At 40.0% G+C, this 17,778-nt stretch overlaps 1 protein-coding gene across 1 annotated transcript; it reads right to left on the bottom strand.

The window, feature by feature from the left end:
• Window positions 1–4,229: 4,229 nt before the first annotated feature.
• Window positions 4,230–17,778, bottom strand: LOC121945727 (CD166 antigen). Its single transcript, XM_042490035.2, has 7 exons — window positions 17,619–17,778; window positions 16,780–16,901; window positions 14,330–14,528; window positions 13,058–13,203; window positions 9,726–9,870; window positions 6,951–7,095; window positions 4,230–5,012 (listed from the first exon to the last, which is right to left on the bottom strand). Exons 1-7 carry the CDS (start codon window positions 17,668–17,670, stop codon window positions 4,925–4,927), a joined length of 897 nt encoding a protein of 298 aa, XP_042345969.2. The 5' UTR covers window positions 17,671–17,778; the 3' UTR covers window positions 4,230–4,924.

The raw sequence follows: 17,778 nt of genomic DNA, 5'->3' as shown, positions 1-17,778 counted from the left end.
TACTTGGTTACTTTACATTGTAAATATATTTCAAAGCTTGCCAGCAGGGCGGGACTGTGTGTGTTTCCCACCAATTGCAGAGAGCAGGAGCAGGTGGAGGGGTGTGCGGATGAGCAAGAGGGGCTGGGCTTTAGAGAGAAATCGGCTGTGAGAGAGGAGAGCAGGGGAGGATGGATGCATCTTCCAATTAATTGAAATCAATTCGCTCTAAATGTGATTGATAACCAACATTAATTTCCCGACGCAAATAACCAATTTATTACAAATTCAGTTCCATAAACCGAAAAGGATGTGTGGCATCATGATTGAGATGACGAAAATAAACCAGATGTTTATTGTTTGAGGGGACAATCGTGTGGCGGTCATCTATTGTATTCTGAAGTCAATTGCAAAATTATTATGCAGCAAAGGCGTAGATTTGGTTTCAACATTGGAAGGGGTGCATGAAAGGGTGTTGGGGTTCCTCCACCAGAAAATGTTAACCAGCAAAATATTCATTTCTTGCATTTTTAAAAATTCGCTCCAATATGAGCCTTTTCTGCACTAATTTGTAGTTTAATTTTGTCAAAATGAAAGTCCTCTACTACTTTTACTTTCAAAAAGAACCCTGATTATCCCCTTAGTGCAAAATAAATTATCATATGTTTGTTTCCGAACGATGTTATTTCAGTCTCTTGCTTGAAATGTGAAAAAATGATTCATTGTTGCTAACGAGCATGTCCATACATTTGAAATAACAATACAGCAATTGTCCAATATGTTTCAGTTGTGCGTAACTGCTAGTTAACTTCCACATTTTCTTTTAGAAATCAAAACACTTCATCAAGGCCAAACCAAACAATACTTTGGCAGCCCCCTTGCAGTAACGCTGAGGACCGCCTAGGGGTTGCAGATCTCTTGTAGAAGACCCAAGTTTTAAAATAATAAGGTGTGTGTGTCAACTTGGTCCCCTCCCAAAATCTACTCCTATGCAATGCAGATTAAAATCAGCACACATAATATACGTGTGCTGATTCCACTCCATGTCAGTAGCAGCTGGGCTCACCTTTCCCACACTGCAAGGCTGACATGCTGGCAAACACAATAATTTTTCTGTAAAATGATTTTTCCTTATTATCAATGCGTAATGTGGTCATAAAAAATGGAGGGAAGGTTATAAAATGACTCACTGCCAAATCAGACTATGTGCAGCATATTATGTGCAGATTAGGAGGGACATTCTGTTGCAGAAGCTACTTTGTCTCCAAAATGTGCATAGGACTCATAAAGGAGAGCATGAGCAGACCTGAGTGTATTCGGTCAAATCACCATTCACAAAGACGGTAATGGCCCGGAACAAAAACTTGTGCTCTGGATGAACCAGTGTTTCTGCTCATATGTAGTCAGGGCCTATTAGGTCCTGCTAAAGGGGCTCTTTAACTTTACCCTCATGCTGTGGCCACAGTTTGCCCATAATTGTGTTTTCCAGTCAGAGAGCGCTGCTCCATTATGAAAATTGTTTCTCTTTCCACATCTCTTTTTTTTCTCCCTCCTAATCTAGCGTTATACCATGGGCTTGTAGCCTCTGAGGCATCTTTTTTTTGGAACCATCTTTGGCGCCCCCTTCAGGTGATTTCAAGGATAGCACGTCATGGATCTCAACTCTGCTTAGGCCTCCCTCTCATCTGACTCAAATCCTGACACTTGACACACAGTTTGGTTCAAACAGTCAGGAAAAGTTCAAACAGGCAGCAAAGCATCAAAGCAGTCTATTAGCATTAATATTAATATACCCACCCATGACTTCCATAAAGTTGCTTTGAACTCTCGCCTCATATCTGACCTCTTTTGCGTGAATCTGTGTGAAATCTCCAAGTCTTCAGGCTCTCTCCGCTCCCTGATTTTCTCTCCCTGACATCAAGTTTTTAACCTTGTTGTTTTGGCAACGATAGTATCTGCCCAACTCATTCCCCCAATTCCCATCCCATCCCATTTTTCCCCGTCAGCCCCTCTGTGAGTGTTTGTTCCCCAGTTGGCAGGGAGTTGGTGGCAGCAGCTCCCCCGCACCAGATGGGGCATTGTCAGAAAGTAATGAGGGGAAAACACCTGCTTCTCCAGCGAACTCCACTCCTTCATTTTCAGCCATTTGACACAACATATGCACAATGCACATACAAAACCAAGTGACCGTGACGAGAACAGCAGTGGGCGACGGCATACAGTTACGAATGCCTGGCACTTTGTTGCATTAGTCAATGAGGTGTCATGTTTGGTATAATTCACCTTTTCTTGTAGGTCAGTGTACCAAGGGCTGTCAGGACTGTTTGCCTACCTGACTAACTGTTGGCACGAGAGAGGAGTCACAGATCTGCATTGTTGTCCTGTTTGGACCCTGCCTGCAGACAAAACATCTCTGTATTCTCTGCACAGCTCCTGCATCGCCCTGAGCTGTTGTCCGGTGGTTTATCCATGAGGCACTTTCAAGGTCAAAATGTCACTGTAAACTACACTTCTCTCCCTCCCAAACACAGCCGCGTTCCTCAGGGACAGCTCCACTGTGCGAAATTCCTGATACATAATCTTGTCTTTTCTAGCCAACCGGTTGAAGCCCCAGGACCAAAGCTCACTCGGGAGCACACAGCTTTTCACTCATGACTGACTCAAAGGCCAAAACAAAATGGTGCTCACTGGCATTTCACATGTGGGGGGCATTTGAAATTTACAATATTATATATTTTTTTCTGACACAGTGTGAATTTAAAAAAAAAAAGGTTTTCCATTTTGACTATCTGTTGACTCTTATTTCTGGGCTAAAGACATAAAGAATGATCAGAAGTTTGTAGAGTTGGAAAAAGAAATGCAAAGAGTCTGTAAAATGTCTGACAAAGGATGGCTGCAGCAGAGGCGAGCTGTACGGGGGGCTTGAATGATCAGTTTAATAACATTATCCTGGCTGTGCTCTCTGGCGCATGCACCCGTTAATGGAGTGTCATTGTTAAACTGCCGCTTCGCCCATTATTAACGACGGCCTACGGTCAACCACACACCGATAATAAAACCACATAAAACCCAACATAACTTCAGCAGACAAGCGTAATGAAATTCTTTGCATTATGAGCACGGTTATGGTAATAAGCGATGGTGCCGTGGCGTGGCGTCAGGGGTTACAAGGCAACAGAGGAGAAAATTAAAAAGATGAAGTTGTAGTCTATTATGGTTAATTTGGGGAGAATAAGAAGAGACTAAATCGTGTTCATATTGAAGTAGAACTAGCAGTACTAACTGTCTGGGCAAAGTTTCAAAGTTACGATTATGATGTGACAGGAGACAGATCTGGGAGAGGAGGTATAGGGCGAAGTTCTCGAATTCAAAGGATAGAGAACTCCTCTGTGTGCAAATCCTGGTTTGATATAAGGAAAAGTGGTGCACAGCACTTAATTTACAAAGGCTCGCCAATTTAAGATTTACAAGGATGTTTTCTCGAACTGTAATAGATGCAATCAGGCCTCTGCCAGCATTATATGTACATTTTGGCTCTGTCCATCCTTGTTTAAATTCTGGAAAAGGATTTTTGATGCTTCGTCTGAATTAGTGGCTTCTTTCTCTTCCAAATGATGGCAACATTGGTAGCCAGAATCAGGGTTCTGGCTATGCAAGTTTTGTTTGTTTTGTCTCATATTGCTCATATTGTTTTAATGAGTTGTGGTACAACCTTAATGTAATGTTATGCGTTCTTATTATGTACGTGTGTTATTGTTCAGGGTCTAGCTGGGCCTGTATTCACTTTTATATTAACATACATGTCTTTGTTCCCTCATTTATAAAAGGTTATATATATATATATATATATATATATATATATATATATATATATATATATATATATATTTAAGTGTCAAGGTTACCTGGGTAACTGTTATTCTTACTGTGGGTAAGTGTGAGTTTTTAGTTCACGCATGTGTTTGTGAACTGAAATGACTGCAAATGGGTTTGTGCCTGCAGGCAGATGGGGAGAAACACAAGCATGCACAGGCACAGCACTTCGACTAAAGGTCATTGCTTCAGAGTAAGGTCTTACGTTCTGAAAGGGAAGGTTGGTAAACAAGCTGATGCAAGCCTGAGATGGCTTTGGGGGGAGAAGATGTGCGGCCATGCGAGCGTACATGTCCAGCTTTCAACACGTTGTCAATACTCCCCAACCACTTTTATATCTCAAATGCAACAAAATCAATGGCACACAGGGTGGAACATTATATTTTCTGAAAGCCATTTAATATCAAAGAAATCCAAAGTACAGTGAATTAAATAGTTGAGTGCAATGTGCTTGAGAGCTGTCACAGTAAAGAGATTATAATAACCTTCTCAGACGCTTTGAGCTGGTTTTGGTTTTGGGGAAGAGAGGTTGAAAGGGAAACAAATCAACAAAATAAAACCTTGTCCTATCACCCAAATAGTTCATTCATAGTACACAGCTGAGTAATTATGTTTGTAACAGAAAAGAGAGTATTTCGTGGAGTCTTTGCGGCTCTTAATCTCCCATCGTTTTGCTAAGAATGTAGCTCACTATTCTCCACGCTGCAGAATTTATGAAGAGAAAATTGCCAAGCTTTCTGTTCAAGATGCATAACTGAAGCCGACGCCCACAAGCAAAGCTGCTTCTATGTTTCTAAAGCAATCATTTGCCCTTCAGTTTTTTTTTCACAACCAACTTGTTACTGATTTTGATTTTGCTCTCCTTCCCTGCTGTCTCCAAGTATCCCTCATTGCTTTCCTCCTTTCCTCCCTCTCTCCTCCCCCAATGTAACCATCCATAACCCTACACCACCTCCTCCCTCTTTAAGTATCCCCTCTATGCCATCGCTCATTTTCTGGCCACCCACTCCATCTCGCTCGCCTCTCGCTCCATCATCGACACTGCCCCTCATCCTTCCACTTGCCTGTGCAGTCAAACCAGAGGTTGTTTGTCTGCGCAGGTGGAGGGCAGGGACTCCACACTGGCTTTGTAGATGGGCTTTTTCTGAGACCGGTCATCACTGCAGAGAGAAGAAAGAGAAAGAAAGACAGAGGAGCATTATTATCAGTATATCGACCTCCAAGTAGGCGCTAGAAAAATATAAGTGAGGAAATTATAGCCTAGACCGAGCACTGGAGCCACACCTGGCTGTTAATGTGAAAGTCCATTTTTCTCTCTTTACCTCCTTGTCTCTTTTTATACACACATGCTTATATACAGTTGGCAGCATTTAGCTCTTGTGGAAGTTCAGCCTTTTGAATTTCTTTTTCCGCCCATATGGAAAAGACATTAATGAGCGAAACTGCATGGGGTCATGGTGCACATTAACATGCTGTCAGCAATCGTTTTAATGGGACTTCCGCCACTGCTCTTAACACGGCTGTGGCCTTTTTTTTTACGCTTTATATACCATCACAGTATAAAAGCTGGTGCTATTAGCCCAGGCTTTCCACAAGCACATGGAAACACACAGAAGAGAAGAGGAAGCATGAAAGAGATCAAGGAGGGGTCAAGTAGGTTGAACCTTCGGAGACAGACTTTAATATGCAATGTGAATAACACCTTTTAAAAGCACACAGGAACTGAACTGCACATGTGTGGAAAGGTTTCCTGCAAGACCACAAAGGTGCATACTGGCAAGTGCGCTAAAATACACATACTTTAACTGAAATGGCCTTGGCTCTATCACACGAGACAGAATGAAATATTGCAGCAATAACCATATCTGTAATATAAAGTCAAACTGCAGGAGGAGAGATTGGGGCCATGTTAGGGAAAATAGGAAGGAGAGTGCAGATAATGTGCGGTAAAGAAATTAAATAATAACACAGGCACACACACACTCAGAGGTATAGATGGATTACTGAACGGGCCTACTGGGCACAGGCACAGGGACCAAGGGGCCCAATGTGTCAGTGGACCCCATGGCCTTTCCTTTCAAAACGTCACTCAAACTAACACATACTAACCAGGAATACACTCAAATGACAGCTAAGAGATGCAAACAACAACAAAGAGGCACAAAATAACCACAAGAAGATGCAAAAAGACCACAAAGAGATGCAAAGGAAGTGCAAAGAGAAAAAATAACAACAAAAACATGCTAAACAATAACAAAGAGACAGAAAACAACCCCAAGGGGACAAATGACTAAAAAGTGCCACAAACAACCAAAAAAAGACACATATTACCTCACAGAGACACAATATTACCTCTATAAGACAAACATATACTTCAAAGAGACCCAAACTACTACAAAAAGACACAAAACAACCATAAGGAAACACAAAAAGACCACAAAGAGATGCAAAGGAACAGCAAACAAAATAACTACAAAACAGGCAAAATAATAACAATTAGACACAACATTACTTCAAAGAAACCTAAACAACTAAAAAAAGACACACACAACAAAAACACAACCACAAGAAGACAGAAAAAGACCACAAAGAGATACAAAGGAACCGCAAAGAGATGCAAAATAATGGCAAAAAAGGAAAAACAATGACAAAAAGACATAAAACAATCATGAGGAGACAAAAGGACTACAAAGTAGCAATAAAAAACCAATAAGCATAAAATTACTTCAAAGAGGGATAATTTTTGCCTCTATATCATGCACAATTACTTCAAAGAGACTCAAACGACTACAACAAGACACAAAACACCTACATTATAACAACAAAGAGACACAAAACCACAAAAAAAAGTCATAACTACTGCAAAGGGATGCAAAACCACCAGAAAGTTTGTGTGCTCCCATGTAACAGAGGTGGTTAGTTCCTCTGCATATCTGTGTCCAGAGGCCCGTTGTCTCATAATCCACCGATACTCAGAGGCACTTCCCTAAGTTTTGAGTATGATTTAAAATGAAGATCAGATCGGAAGTAAAGAGAAAAAAACAATTGCTTGTTATGAAAGAGGAGCACACACAAATACTCAAACTGCTGTTTCTTACATGGGTCCCTTGCTGGTCTTGGCCTGCTTGGCCCTGCGGCACAGGAATACACTCATGGAGAGGATGAACACCAAGAGAGAGACAGCCGCCGCAGAGGTCATCAACATGAGACGGCCATTACTAGACTCATACCAGGGGGCATCCTCTGTGGGACAGATCAGTCAGACATAAAGGAAAACATGCTTCACACAGATTCTGAAATCAGCAAAAATACAAGCTTCCTGCCTGGAGGCAAAGCTTCTAAAGGCAACTTCCTGTTTGTTTGTAGAAGAAAAGAGTCTGTGCAGAGTTCAGATGGCCTTCCTGCCATACACAGCGCTGATCTTCAAGAAGTCTGCCTTTTACAATTTTAAAAGCAGTGTCCCCTTATCCCCTTCATGCAAGGGTATAGGTTTCGTATTAATATTGGGTGGGGGGGGGCACATATGAAATGGAGGGTTTGGATCCTCTCCCTGGAAAAAAAAAATAATTTCCCGCATTCTGCATTTTTTGCATCAATTTGTGCCTTATCTGCATCAATTAATCGTGGAAATGTTTAAAATTTGTCAAAATAAAAGTCCTCTGCTTTTGCTTGTTTTGACTGAGGGCAGACAAATAAACCGGTTCCAAATATTGTGCATCCCACCTGAAATCAACGCCCATGCCTTCATGTGCATACATTCCCACAAATTATATAAAACATTTGCAGATTTTGTGGACCTTATGGTTTTAAAACCTTTCTTTAGAGTAGTGGACAAAGTAAAGGTTGATGATTATGAGGATTTGAGGCAGCAACAAACATGGCCTTTGTCTGTTCATAGATACAGTAATCCCTTTCTTCCCACTTGTAATGTTTTCTTAAGGTTTGTACTCCTATTGTACAGCAGCTTTAAAGCAATAGAAGTAACATGTGACATTTGCACACCACACCTTCAAGGATGAGTAAACATTATTCTAGCATCTAGAAATTATTACCTTTTTAATTACTACATGTGCTTCATGAGAAAATACCAGAGACACTGTGAAGCGCAGTGACCAACAAGTCAATTGCATAAGTAATAAGACAGCTCTACCATAACAAATAACATGCCTTGGCTTAATTGCATTTTTAGAGGTTGCATAATTTCAACGATTGAAATCACAAGGCTTATGAATTGTACTGGGTGAGAGGACGGTGTTTAAAAACTGCAGTGCAATAACACGGTGCAGTCATCACACAGGTCACTGATAACAATGATGAAGACAGATGAAGTGCTGTAAATTGGATTAGCTATAATGTTGTAATGAAATTAGTTCTCCACTTGAGTACAATTCTCACGTTTCTTGAGAAATAAGGGAAGTCATACAGATGCAGATAAAGAAAACTCACTAAGTAGACATTCACCAGCAAAAGCTATCAGACAACCAGACTTCTGTGTCTTCTTTTTCTTTTTCTTTTCCTTCCTCTTCTTCTTCTTATTATATTTATATTACTTATACTTGATGGCGTTATAAGATTGAAATTTACTTTGCTGGTTTTTGGTTTTAAGAGAGTGGCTCATGTTCACAAATATTGAAGAAACCTTCCTTGACCGTGGAAATATCATATTGGCATTCTTAATTTAGGTGGTGTTCGCCTTTAAAGCTACAGCTGGTAACTTTTATGAAAATACATTCGTGTTGGATATTCTAAATCTGTCACTACTGTATATCCATGAAGTATTACAGTATATAAGACAGATTGTCCTACTCTTTCAACCGCTTCTGATGGCATTCGCTAGAATCAACTATGGCACACCAGAAACAACCAGTCAAAGCCGAGGAGTCTCCAGAGCAGCTGTCAGTCATGTCATTCATGCCATGCCTGGCAGCGTCGATCAAATATGAATCAAGAATTTGTGACAACATTAGTTTTTTCCTAAGTCAAATGTTTTCAGAAATATATTTTAGTGTGTTGATTAGCTGCAAAATGAAAATAGTTTGTGACTGTCATGTTGAAAACAGTCAAAACTCAGCGCCACCCACCGGCCAGACCAACTTAATAACTTTACAGCTAAACAGTACACTAAAATTTGTTTTGGAAAACATTTGGGTTTTTTTCACACAGATTTTCTGTCTCATTTAGTGCTGTGTGAATATTGTGACCATTTCAGCAAACATCGAAAAGTTTTTAGGTTTTTTTTATGTAAAAGTTAAAAACTGCACTTTAAAGGTCATGTAAAAAAACTGCTTTTAAAATATCTGATAATTATACTCTTATCCTTTAAAGTTGGTGAGGTTCTGTGCTCGCCATTTATTTATGTTATTTAAAATGTATTTCGTCCTCTGGTATCATCTTAATTATTTTCATTTGACATTTTAAAGGTAATTTCATTTGGGACTTCTTTGTCACCCTTTTTACGTGAGGTGTTTTCATAAAGTCTTCACCTCTCTTTATTACGGCGTCACAGTAATTTCCCAACATTTTTTAAATAATTCTTGTGAGCAGATAAATTAAACCTCAGCCCAGTACTGCTTCCTTAGAAATGTAGGGCTTTAAAGGTTTCACTCCTTCACAAATGAAAACTTGCCCCTGATGATGTAATTGCACACAAACGCCTGACCTTTCTGGTCACATCTAAGCAACTGAAGAGGAAGGAGAACACAGTCTTTTTTGTTTTGTTTTGCTTCGGGGATGTTGACAGCTAAATTTCCCAACAGTTACAAAGAAAACCCAAACTGGTTTTTAGAAAGAGGAAGTGGTACGCGGTCACTCTGCACTCAGTCAGTCAAAAGGACAATGGCACTTGTTGGGTTAGATCTATAGTACTTTCTTACCGGGCAGCACAATGATGCTGATGGTGCGTTTCTTGCTGAGTGAATCCACAGTGGGATGCTCGGCTATGCACGTGTACTGTCCTTCATCCGTGGCTCTTATCTTCCTCAGTGTCAGTGTTGAGGAAGGCAGGATCCAGTCGTCTCCCTGAGAGAGAAAAATGAAGACATACAGGAGCAGAGTTAAACAAACAGAGAGCAGGGCAGAAAGTAGAAAAAAAAATATTGGCTGGATTGTTTGCAGCCCTAAGAGAATCGAAAAACTCTTTAAACTACAAATTAAAATTGTGCTGAGCTGAGGGCACAAGAAAGATGGAGAGTAGACGATGCTAGTTGGCAAAAGATAGAGAGAGAAACAGTAAAACTGTCAGACATGAGGAGTGTAAAAGAGAGCAAAAGAACAGGCAGAGAAAGTTTTATTTTGGTTGATTTGTGGATGAGTGAGGAAGAGAACGAAATAGAACAACAAAAAGGGAGAAACAGAGAGACTGGCAGTGGCAGTGGGACACAGACAGAAAGACAGACAATATCTGCTGGTGCACGTCCCTCAGAGAACTGTCCCCAAAAGTCCCAAATGAAGTGTATTTACCTGAGCCGTAATCCCAACGAATGAACACACATCGGCACAAGTCAATAACCCAGATAACACCGTCATCCGCAAAGAACGATGCCGCAACAACAGACTGTTAACACAACCCATAATGAGATGGCGAGGGAGCGGGATGAATTGTTGACACAAAAATAGCAGCACTATTATGAGATAGAGCCCGACATGGGAGGAAACAAATAATAGGCCAAACACGAGGATTGGAAAACAAACAAATGTGGAGGAGGGGGTAAAAAAAAAAGACATTACACCATGCAAATGATTTGGCTCCTGGGAGCTGCAGCTCCTGCCAAGAAAGTCCATTTCAATTTGAATGGATCTGAATTAAGAGGATTTCCCATAAAGGCCAGGTCTGGCCAAAGCAGCATTTTGTATGCAAATCCACTGGCTCCCAAAGCAGTGGCCCGTTTCTGCCTCTGTCCTGCTGTCATTACCGGGGGCCAATGTGCCCACGCCGACTGTCCGTCAAAGTGGGCCATTCTGATGCTACTTTCTGCCCCATATCCATTCCTGTCATACGTACAGTAACCTCACATTCATCATTCCATCTCATCATTTCCTCTTTTCCAAAAGTTTTGTGACTTATGTAAATGCGGCTGGGATAGATCGACAGGTGACAGGTGACAGGTGACAGGTGCGCTGAATGAGTCCAACTCCTCACAGTGAGTCACGCTGACAGCCACTATTATTATTCCTAAAGTGACAGTGCAGTTTATTCCACAAATAATGACAAAACCCCTAAAGCACTACATATGATCATGCAGAGGACAAACAGTATTAGCTGTATAAAATGTCCACTGAATTGGATTTTGGCTTGTAAGCCCATTTAAAACCCGGATTAGCAGTGACCCTTTAACAAGCACATTAACCCTGAGCCGACTTATCAAGAAGAATAACAAAAGAGGGAACTTGGCAATTACGTCTAGCTGTTCCCATGATATCTTCATGGTTGCGCAGCTTTGTGTCACCTGTGACTTCCTGGTGGTGGCAGTTGTAATTTTGATTACACTTTGAGGCTAGATTGCACCAACAACAATTACCTTGAACCTGATTAAATCGTGGTTTAAGTTTAAATTCTATTGCACCAAACTTTAAAACTCACTTTAAAAATTAAGAAAGGTTCAATTTAAACCTCAGATTAGTTTTTACTCCAAACCTATAATAAATTCAGTTCTGTTGCAGCAAAACGTCCCTTTAAACTGTGATCCAGGGTTAAATTTAAAGCTACAGTTGAGGAGGTTTAGCTTTCACAACGGCTTCCTTTTTGAGATGGATTGAGCAAAAATATTCAAGTTCCTCTTAGAAAGTTTAGACTTTAACCACTTGAGTTGTAGGATGATGATTTTTTTTTTCAAGACACCAGTTCACAAAAGTAAACTATTTTGGAGCCAAACAGAAAGATTGGGCCGACTGTCAAACATGGCAGTGACAGACGAACAGCTGTACCACTGACGCTCCAACTCCTGGTGGCCCTGAGATTTTATTCTACTGGTTGTTTCCAAATGATGGCTGGGTGACCTTTTTGGCCTACACAACATGACTGTCTGTCAACCAATAGTTCTGTTAATTTAGCAACTTTTTAGCTATAGCAACAATGTAACATTTATTGTTACAGAAAAGCAGACTTACTCTCTTTCATACTTACTAGATGCCAACAGCATGCTGATTATCTATGTATTTATTTATTTAAGTATTATTTTAATTTTGGTATTACATTTGTCCATTTTTATTAAACTCTGTTTAAATTCTATTTAAATTCAGGCTGTCAATGAATAATTTTATAAATTGCAATTAATCGCAGAATTTCTATAGTCAGTCGTGATCAATCATATTTTTTTTAATTGCATTTTCATTTCCATTATTTTGCATTTCTAAACACTCTTGAAGTCCATATTGACAAGGTTATGACACATTATGTATCTTAATCACATCGGGATTAATGCGTTTATGCCGACAGCCTTGGTTAAAATAAATAAACATGGTTTTACTAAACTGAGATAAACTCTTAATGGTGCAGCAGAGCTCTGTTTCATTTTAAATCTGGATTTACACATTTTAAACCTAGTTTACTAAACTCTGATCTAAGTTAATCTTAGATTTAATTTATCTTTGCTGGTGCAACCTACCCTGAAAGTGTAATACTGTCTTCTCACCACCAGGGCACAGTGTACCTCTCAGCTCATCATCTCCTTTTAGCTCTACATGCCTGTTGTCGCTACGGCATTTTACACAGAGACGCCTTAATTTCCCTCGGGTCAGGGTTCCTTAGCTCAGCGAAGAGCCCAGTTGAATAATTCAATACTGGTTAACCAAACACTGAAAAAATCATTAGAAATCTATCCACATAATTGTTTTCAGGTTGACTGGCTCTTGTCTAGACCTCATTAAACTATTAATCCTCTGTAAGTGGGCAAGCTGCAATCCCCAGCGAGTGGTGGGCCTAAGCCAACCAGTCACTTAAATACAGAGCACTTCCTCAGAGAAGGGGATGGAAAGATGACAGCTGAGTGGCTTGAGAAACTCATGGAGGGAAAAACAGTGTTTGAGGAGGAGAGAATATTAAAAGAATGCTTTGAGCAAAGCCAAGAGAGAGACAGAGGGACCTGGAAAGACTGGAACGAAGTAAAGAGGTCAGGTCGAAACAGGAGGGAGGGTAGCAAAAGAGAGAGAATGACAAGTTTCCAAAAGCATAATGAGGCCACTGTGCACAATCCTGAGGCTTTCTCACGTCTTTGCTCCAGAGGTAGCTTGGCTCCTCTGATGCGCTGGTGGAGCACGTCACCACAACGTCGTCCCCAACTCGCACCCTCAGCTCCTGCGGGACGCCCAGGTAGCTGGTGTAGCCCTGCACGGACAGTGACAGCTCCCTCAAATCTAAAAACCCAGCGGGAACGAGAAAGAATGACCAAGCATTAATGAAGCAAGAAATTAAACATGCTGAAGCAGCCTCTCGAAGGTTTGGGACGTGACTGAACACATGTTTGCAGCGGTAGCAGCTGCTAAACACTCAGATCTTTTGAGTGTATAGGCTCAAGTATGAATGCCTCCCAGACTGTACTAAGCAATCAATAATAATGATAATAGGCTTCATCTTATCGAAGTCTTTAGAGAGGCAGTGTTGTGAATAATGGCTCATTTTCTCTTCCATCTCAATAGATGGCCCACGTCCATCCAGCTCCTGGCTCCTCTCCCCCTCTGTCTCCTTCAGTCCTTTAGTCCATTCTAATCTTTGCCTCTTATTGATTCCCCCCATGAGGCTGAGGAGCCTATCAAACAGCATTACGGTCGATTTGATGGCCACTGAGAAGATAGAGGACACTGATAATCTGACTAGCTACGCCACGGATGCCGTTTCATGCAATTGTGTATCCTTCACCGATAGCTTCAAACTTGAGCCCCACCGGAAGAATGTCTCTTTGTTTGCTTGGAGTGCAGAAAAAAAAAAAAAAGAAATATCTCAAGTCAACCTATCATAGCAACACGGTGTTTGCTCTGGATCTGTACTTTTTTCTGCACTTGTTTTGTTGTACACCCTCTGCAGCTGCATAGATATGTCTTGTCTTATTAACTATTAATGTGTTTTTCTATCCCTCACTGTGAAGAAAGCTGTGTCCACAGTGTGTGAAAAATTGTCTTTACCTCCTGCTGGTTGGAAACATGACGTAAATTGCAAGGTTTCTATCTGTTCCTTCTTCTCACCCAGACTGTTGTTTACCAATGTACAGACAGGTGTTTTTTATGCTTCCTTCTTTGTCAGTAATGTCGACATTCACAGCTCTACTTCTCATTTCTTTATTGGAAAGTGAAACTCAGAAGCTGTGCTTGCAAGTCACATTTTCCCCCCGGCTCATGATCAGATTGTAGCAGAAATCTCTTTGACCTCTGCAGGACACAGACAACATGAAAAATCTGAGGTTGCTATATTTATCAAAAGGGATACATGGTGTTGCAGAATCATTGTTAGCAGCAGCTCCTACCCATATCAACCCGAGGCACTCACAATGCACTTTGAAGGACAGCGGCTGGGAGGAGCGATCCAGCTCAGTCACATTTTCGGCGTCAGACACACAGCGGTAGGGTCCCTCATAGTAACTTTGTACAAAGGGGATAGTCATGGTTAGACTGTCTGTGGTTTGCTCGATGGGCATGGAATGGAAGCAATAAAATCGCTGCCAAACTGGTCTCCAGCTCTGCATGTACTGGTGAAGGGAAAGAAAGAGAGGGAAAAAATACGAGACTTTAATTTATTGCATTTTTATTTACTCTGCTTATTTACACCATTTTAGAGACTGATAAATTCCTCTGCTGGCTTTTCAACAATATTTACAAGAAATTTATTTTTTAGTGAAATAAAAACATTTAAAAGGGAATCCTTTAAGCCTTTGAAAACTGTGCAAATCGACTTGAATTCTTTCATGAACATAGGAGAAGGGCAATGAGCCACGGAAGAAGAAATGAACCAAAAATTGAAAAAAATCCCCTGAAAAGTAGTTTTAACCCACACATGCGAGCACATGCACGCGCACACACACACACACACACACACACACACACACACACACACACACACACACACACACACACACACACACACACACACACACACACACACACACAGAAAGTTTGAAAAAAACAACAAATTGCCTAAAACATTATAGTAATTTCGTAACATAATTTTAAGTGTGTAATTATGATAATTATAAATATAGTGTTTCCCTCACTTTTTTCCCCTAGATATTTTCCCTAGGTTTTTTTCTAAATCTACTAAATTTCTTGCAAATAGTAGAACATTTATTGCCAAGTTGCTCACCAATTTCACCAATCTTCTTCTCAGGGTTGAAAGGTGTAAATAGTTTGTAACCTGGAGCAGCATCACATTTCTTGTGCTGCTTTCCTTTCATAAGAGTTTTAAGGAATACTTCACCCTTGAAAGACCATTTCTAAATTATTTAGTCATGCTGTGTTACCCTAAATTCGTGAAGAAAACTCTGTTTTCATTGTACGCCTCCATGGAAAATATATTGCTTTATCAATTGACTGGGGACCACATTTAGAGACAACAAAACTCTATCAAACATCTTTTTACAAACTCTCATACAACTAGTGCAGGATAATCCAAGTCTCATTTATCCAGTCTCAGTGCTTCACACACTCACATGCATTTTCACTAAAGCGGTATCATTTAAAACTGAACTGAAAATAAAATCTTTGCACTCTTTGCAGCCTTTCTTCACTCTTGCCACAAGGGGGGTTTAGCAGAAATGCACGAGAGTTTGGAAAGTACTTTTTACTTAAAAAAAACAAAACAAAACAAAACGTTTTTGTTAGTCTGACTTTAATGAGAGCATAGATTTCACTTTCAGTTTTGTTTTAAATAATAAAGTTTTATTAAAAATAAAAGTTTGGGAAGTACTGAGCATTCGACTGGATAAATGAGACTTGGATTATACTGCAAGAGTCATGTGAGAGTTTGTTAGCAGATGTTTTTAATGTAATTTTCTGTTGTTAAATGTGGACACCAATCAATCAAGAAATTAATGTTTGCCATTTTTCGTGAAAGCATGCAAGAGAAACAACGTTTTTTGTCACAAATTCAAAGTAGCATGCCATGACTAACTGACATACAAATGCATATTTTATGAGTGAAGTATTTCTTTAAATGCATATTTTGAGAACCTGGGAGCTCAATATGCTGGATTCCAGCGTAATCCAAAACTAACATAACCGCATTACTGTGAGAAGCATTTTGATGAATTACTTTTGATGTGTTTCAAGCGTGCACAGTTCTCCACTGTGTTTTACTACACGGCAGTCAGCTGCTCGATGTGATATTTACATAAAACACTTTATGCCTATGTAGACACAGCCACTGCAAATTACTTCAGGCTATAAATAAAAAAATGACATGAAAACGTTGAGTAAACATTCTTTTCCTATGTACAGTATCAGCTTCGGTGTAGAAAACAGCATAATAAAACTTTTCCACTCTTGTAAGAGTTATTAACCCTTTGAGCCCTGAGCAATTTGACTTGTTTTCTTTCAAATGGGAAGAGCAAAAGACAGAATAACCCCCCCTTAAAAAAACAACAAACAAGAAATAAGTAATAAGTAAAAGAAAACTAGTTAAAAAAACTCAACTAACAAACAAGTTAACAAAAAAATGAATAATTCAAATTCTTGCAATTTGTGCATAATTTATTACCATATTGCTTATAGATATAATAGTAATATTATATTAGTATAATATAATAGTATAATATTATAATAATATATTATAGATATAAATCAATGAGAATACGTTACATGAATTTTACAATAACTCAACAACAATAAAACTCTTGGAAGCAAAGCCTGAATAACAGTTGTGAGAGGAGGGTCCTGAACTTTTGAAATGCACCTTTTTCCTCTATATCTCTCATAATCACTGACCCCGTCGCCCCCGTGACTCACCTGGGAGAAGACCTCGAAACGGACCTGGCTGATGTTGAACTCAGAGTCTGTCAACAGACACTCCAGTGTGACCCTGTCTCCCTCCAGAACCGGCTGCGTCGGCCCTTTAATGATCAGAGTGGCTGCATGTGGACGGAGATGACACATGCAGGTTATTAATCACAACATGAATAGGTGGGGGGCTCACTGGAGGGGGTCGGCACTGGGGATGTAAGCTGCTGTTCTGCTGGGCAACACTTTGAAAACAACTGCTCCCTTTTCCTGACATTTGTTTCAGGCTCCTGTGGGAAAACTGCCAATACGTTCAAAGTCACCACGGCCACATGACCAGCAACAGGTTCTTCCAGTTTACTGACAACAGAGGCTGTTTGTCTGTCACCTCAGGCAAGAATACACGCACAACCCAAACAATTTACATTTGTTTTTTTCACTGTTAAACTGTGAGTTTTATGTAAACAGGTCTCTGCATATAGAAAGTATGTATAAATAAAATAATATTTAATTGTTCTTCTTGTCAGTCCCCTGATAATTCCAGCAATGTTTCCTATTTGAGTCTGAGTCTTGTAGCCACCAGGGGAAACCCATCAGTGTGACAGAAAAGAAAGTAAAGCGTTTTCTCTAGAGGACTCTCAGAAACAGACAGGCGAGCAGACAAACAGCCACACACACAAAACACACAAAAGCCAACAGTAACCATATGAATACATCTGTGAGAAAAAAGACCAGAATCAGACTCGAAGCTTGAATCAATTGCTCATTACAGAGCAGCAATAAAACCAAATGATTTGAGAAAATAGTATAACAGTCCATGAGAAAGAAAGAGAGAAAAATATATTTACCATAACTGCCATTAATCAGGGCAACCAGTGCAGCAACCAAAAGCAGTTTCATGGCTGTGAAAAGACCTTTTCAATATCAGGAAATAAAGTACGCACTCCTCTGCAGCTTCTAATCTAAAATGAAAGTTTGCTCTGTATGTATTTATAACGGGCTGTAGGT

The sequence above is a fragment of the Plectropomus leopardus genome, chromosome 11 (assembly GCF_026936395.1).
Source record: "Plectropomus leopardus strain MGB_pleo_1.0 chromosome 11, ASM2693639v1, whole genome shotgun sequence".
Lineage (NCBI taxonomy): Eukaryota > Metazoa > Chordata > Actinopteri > Perciformes > Serranidae > Plectropomus > Plectropomus leopardus.
This window is presented reverse-complemented; position numbering and strand designations above follow the sequence as displayed.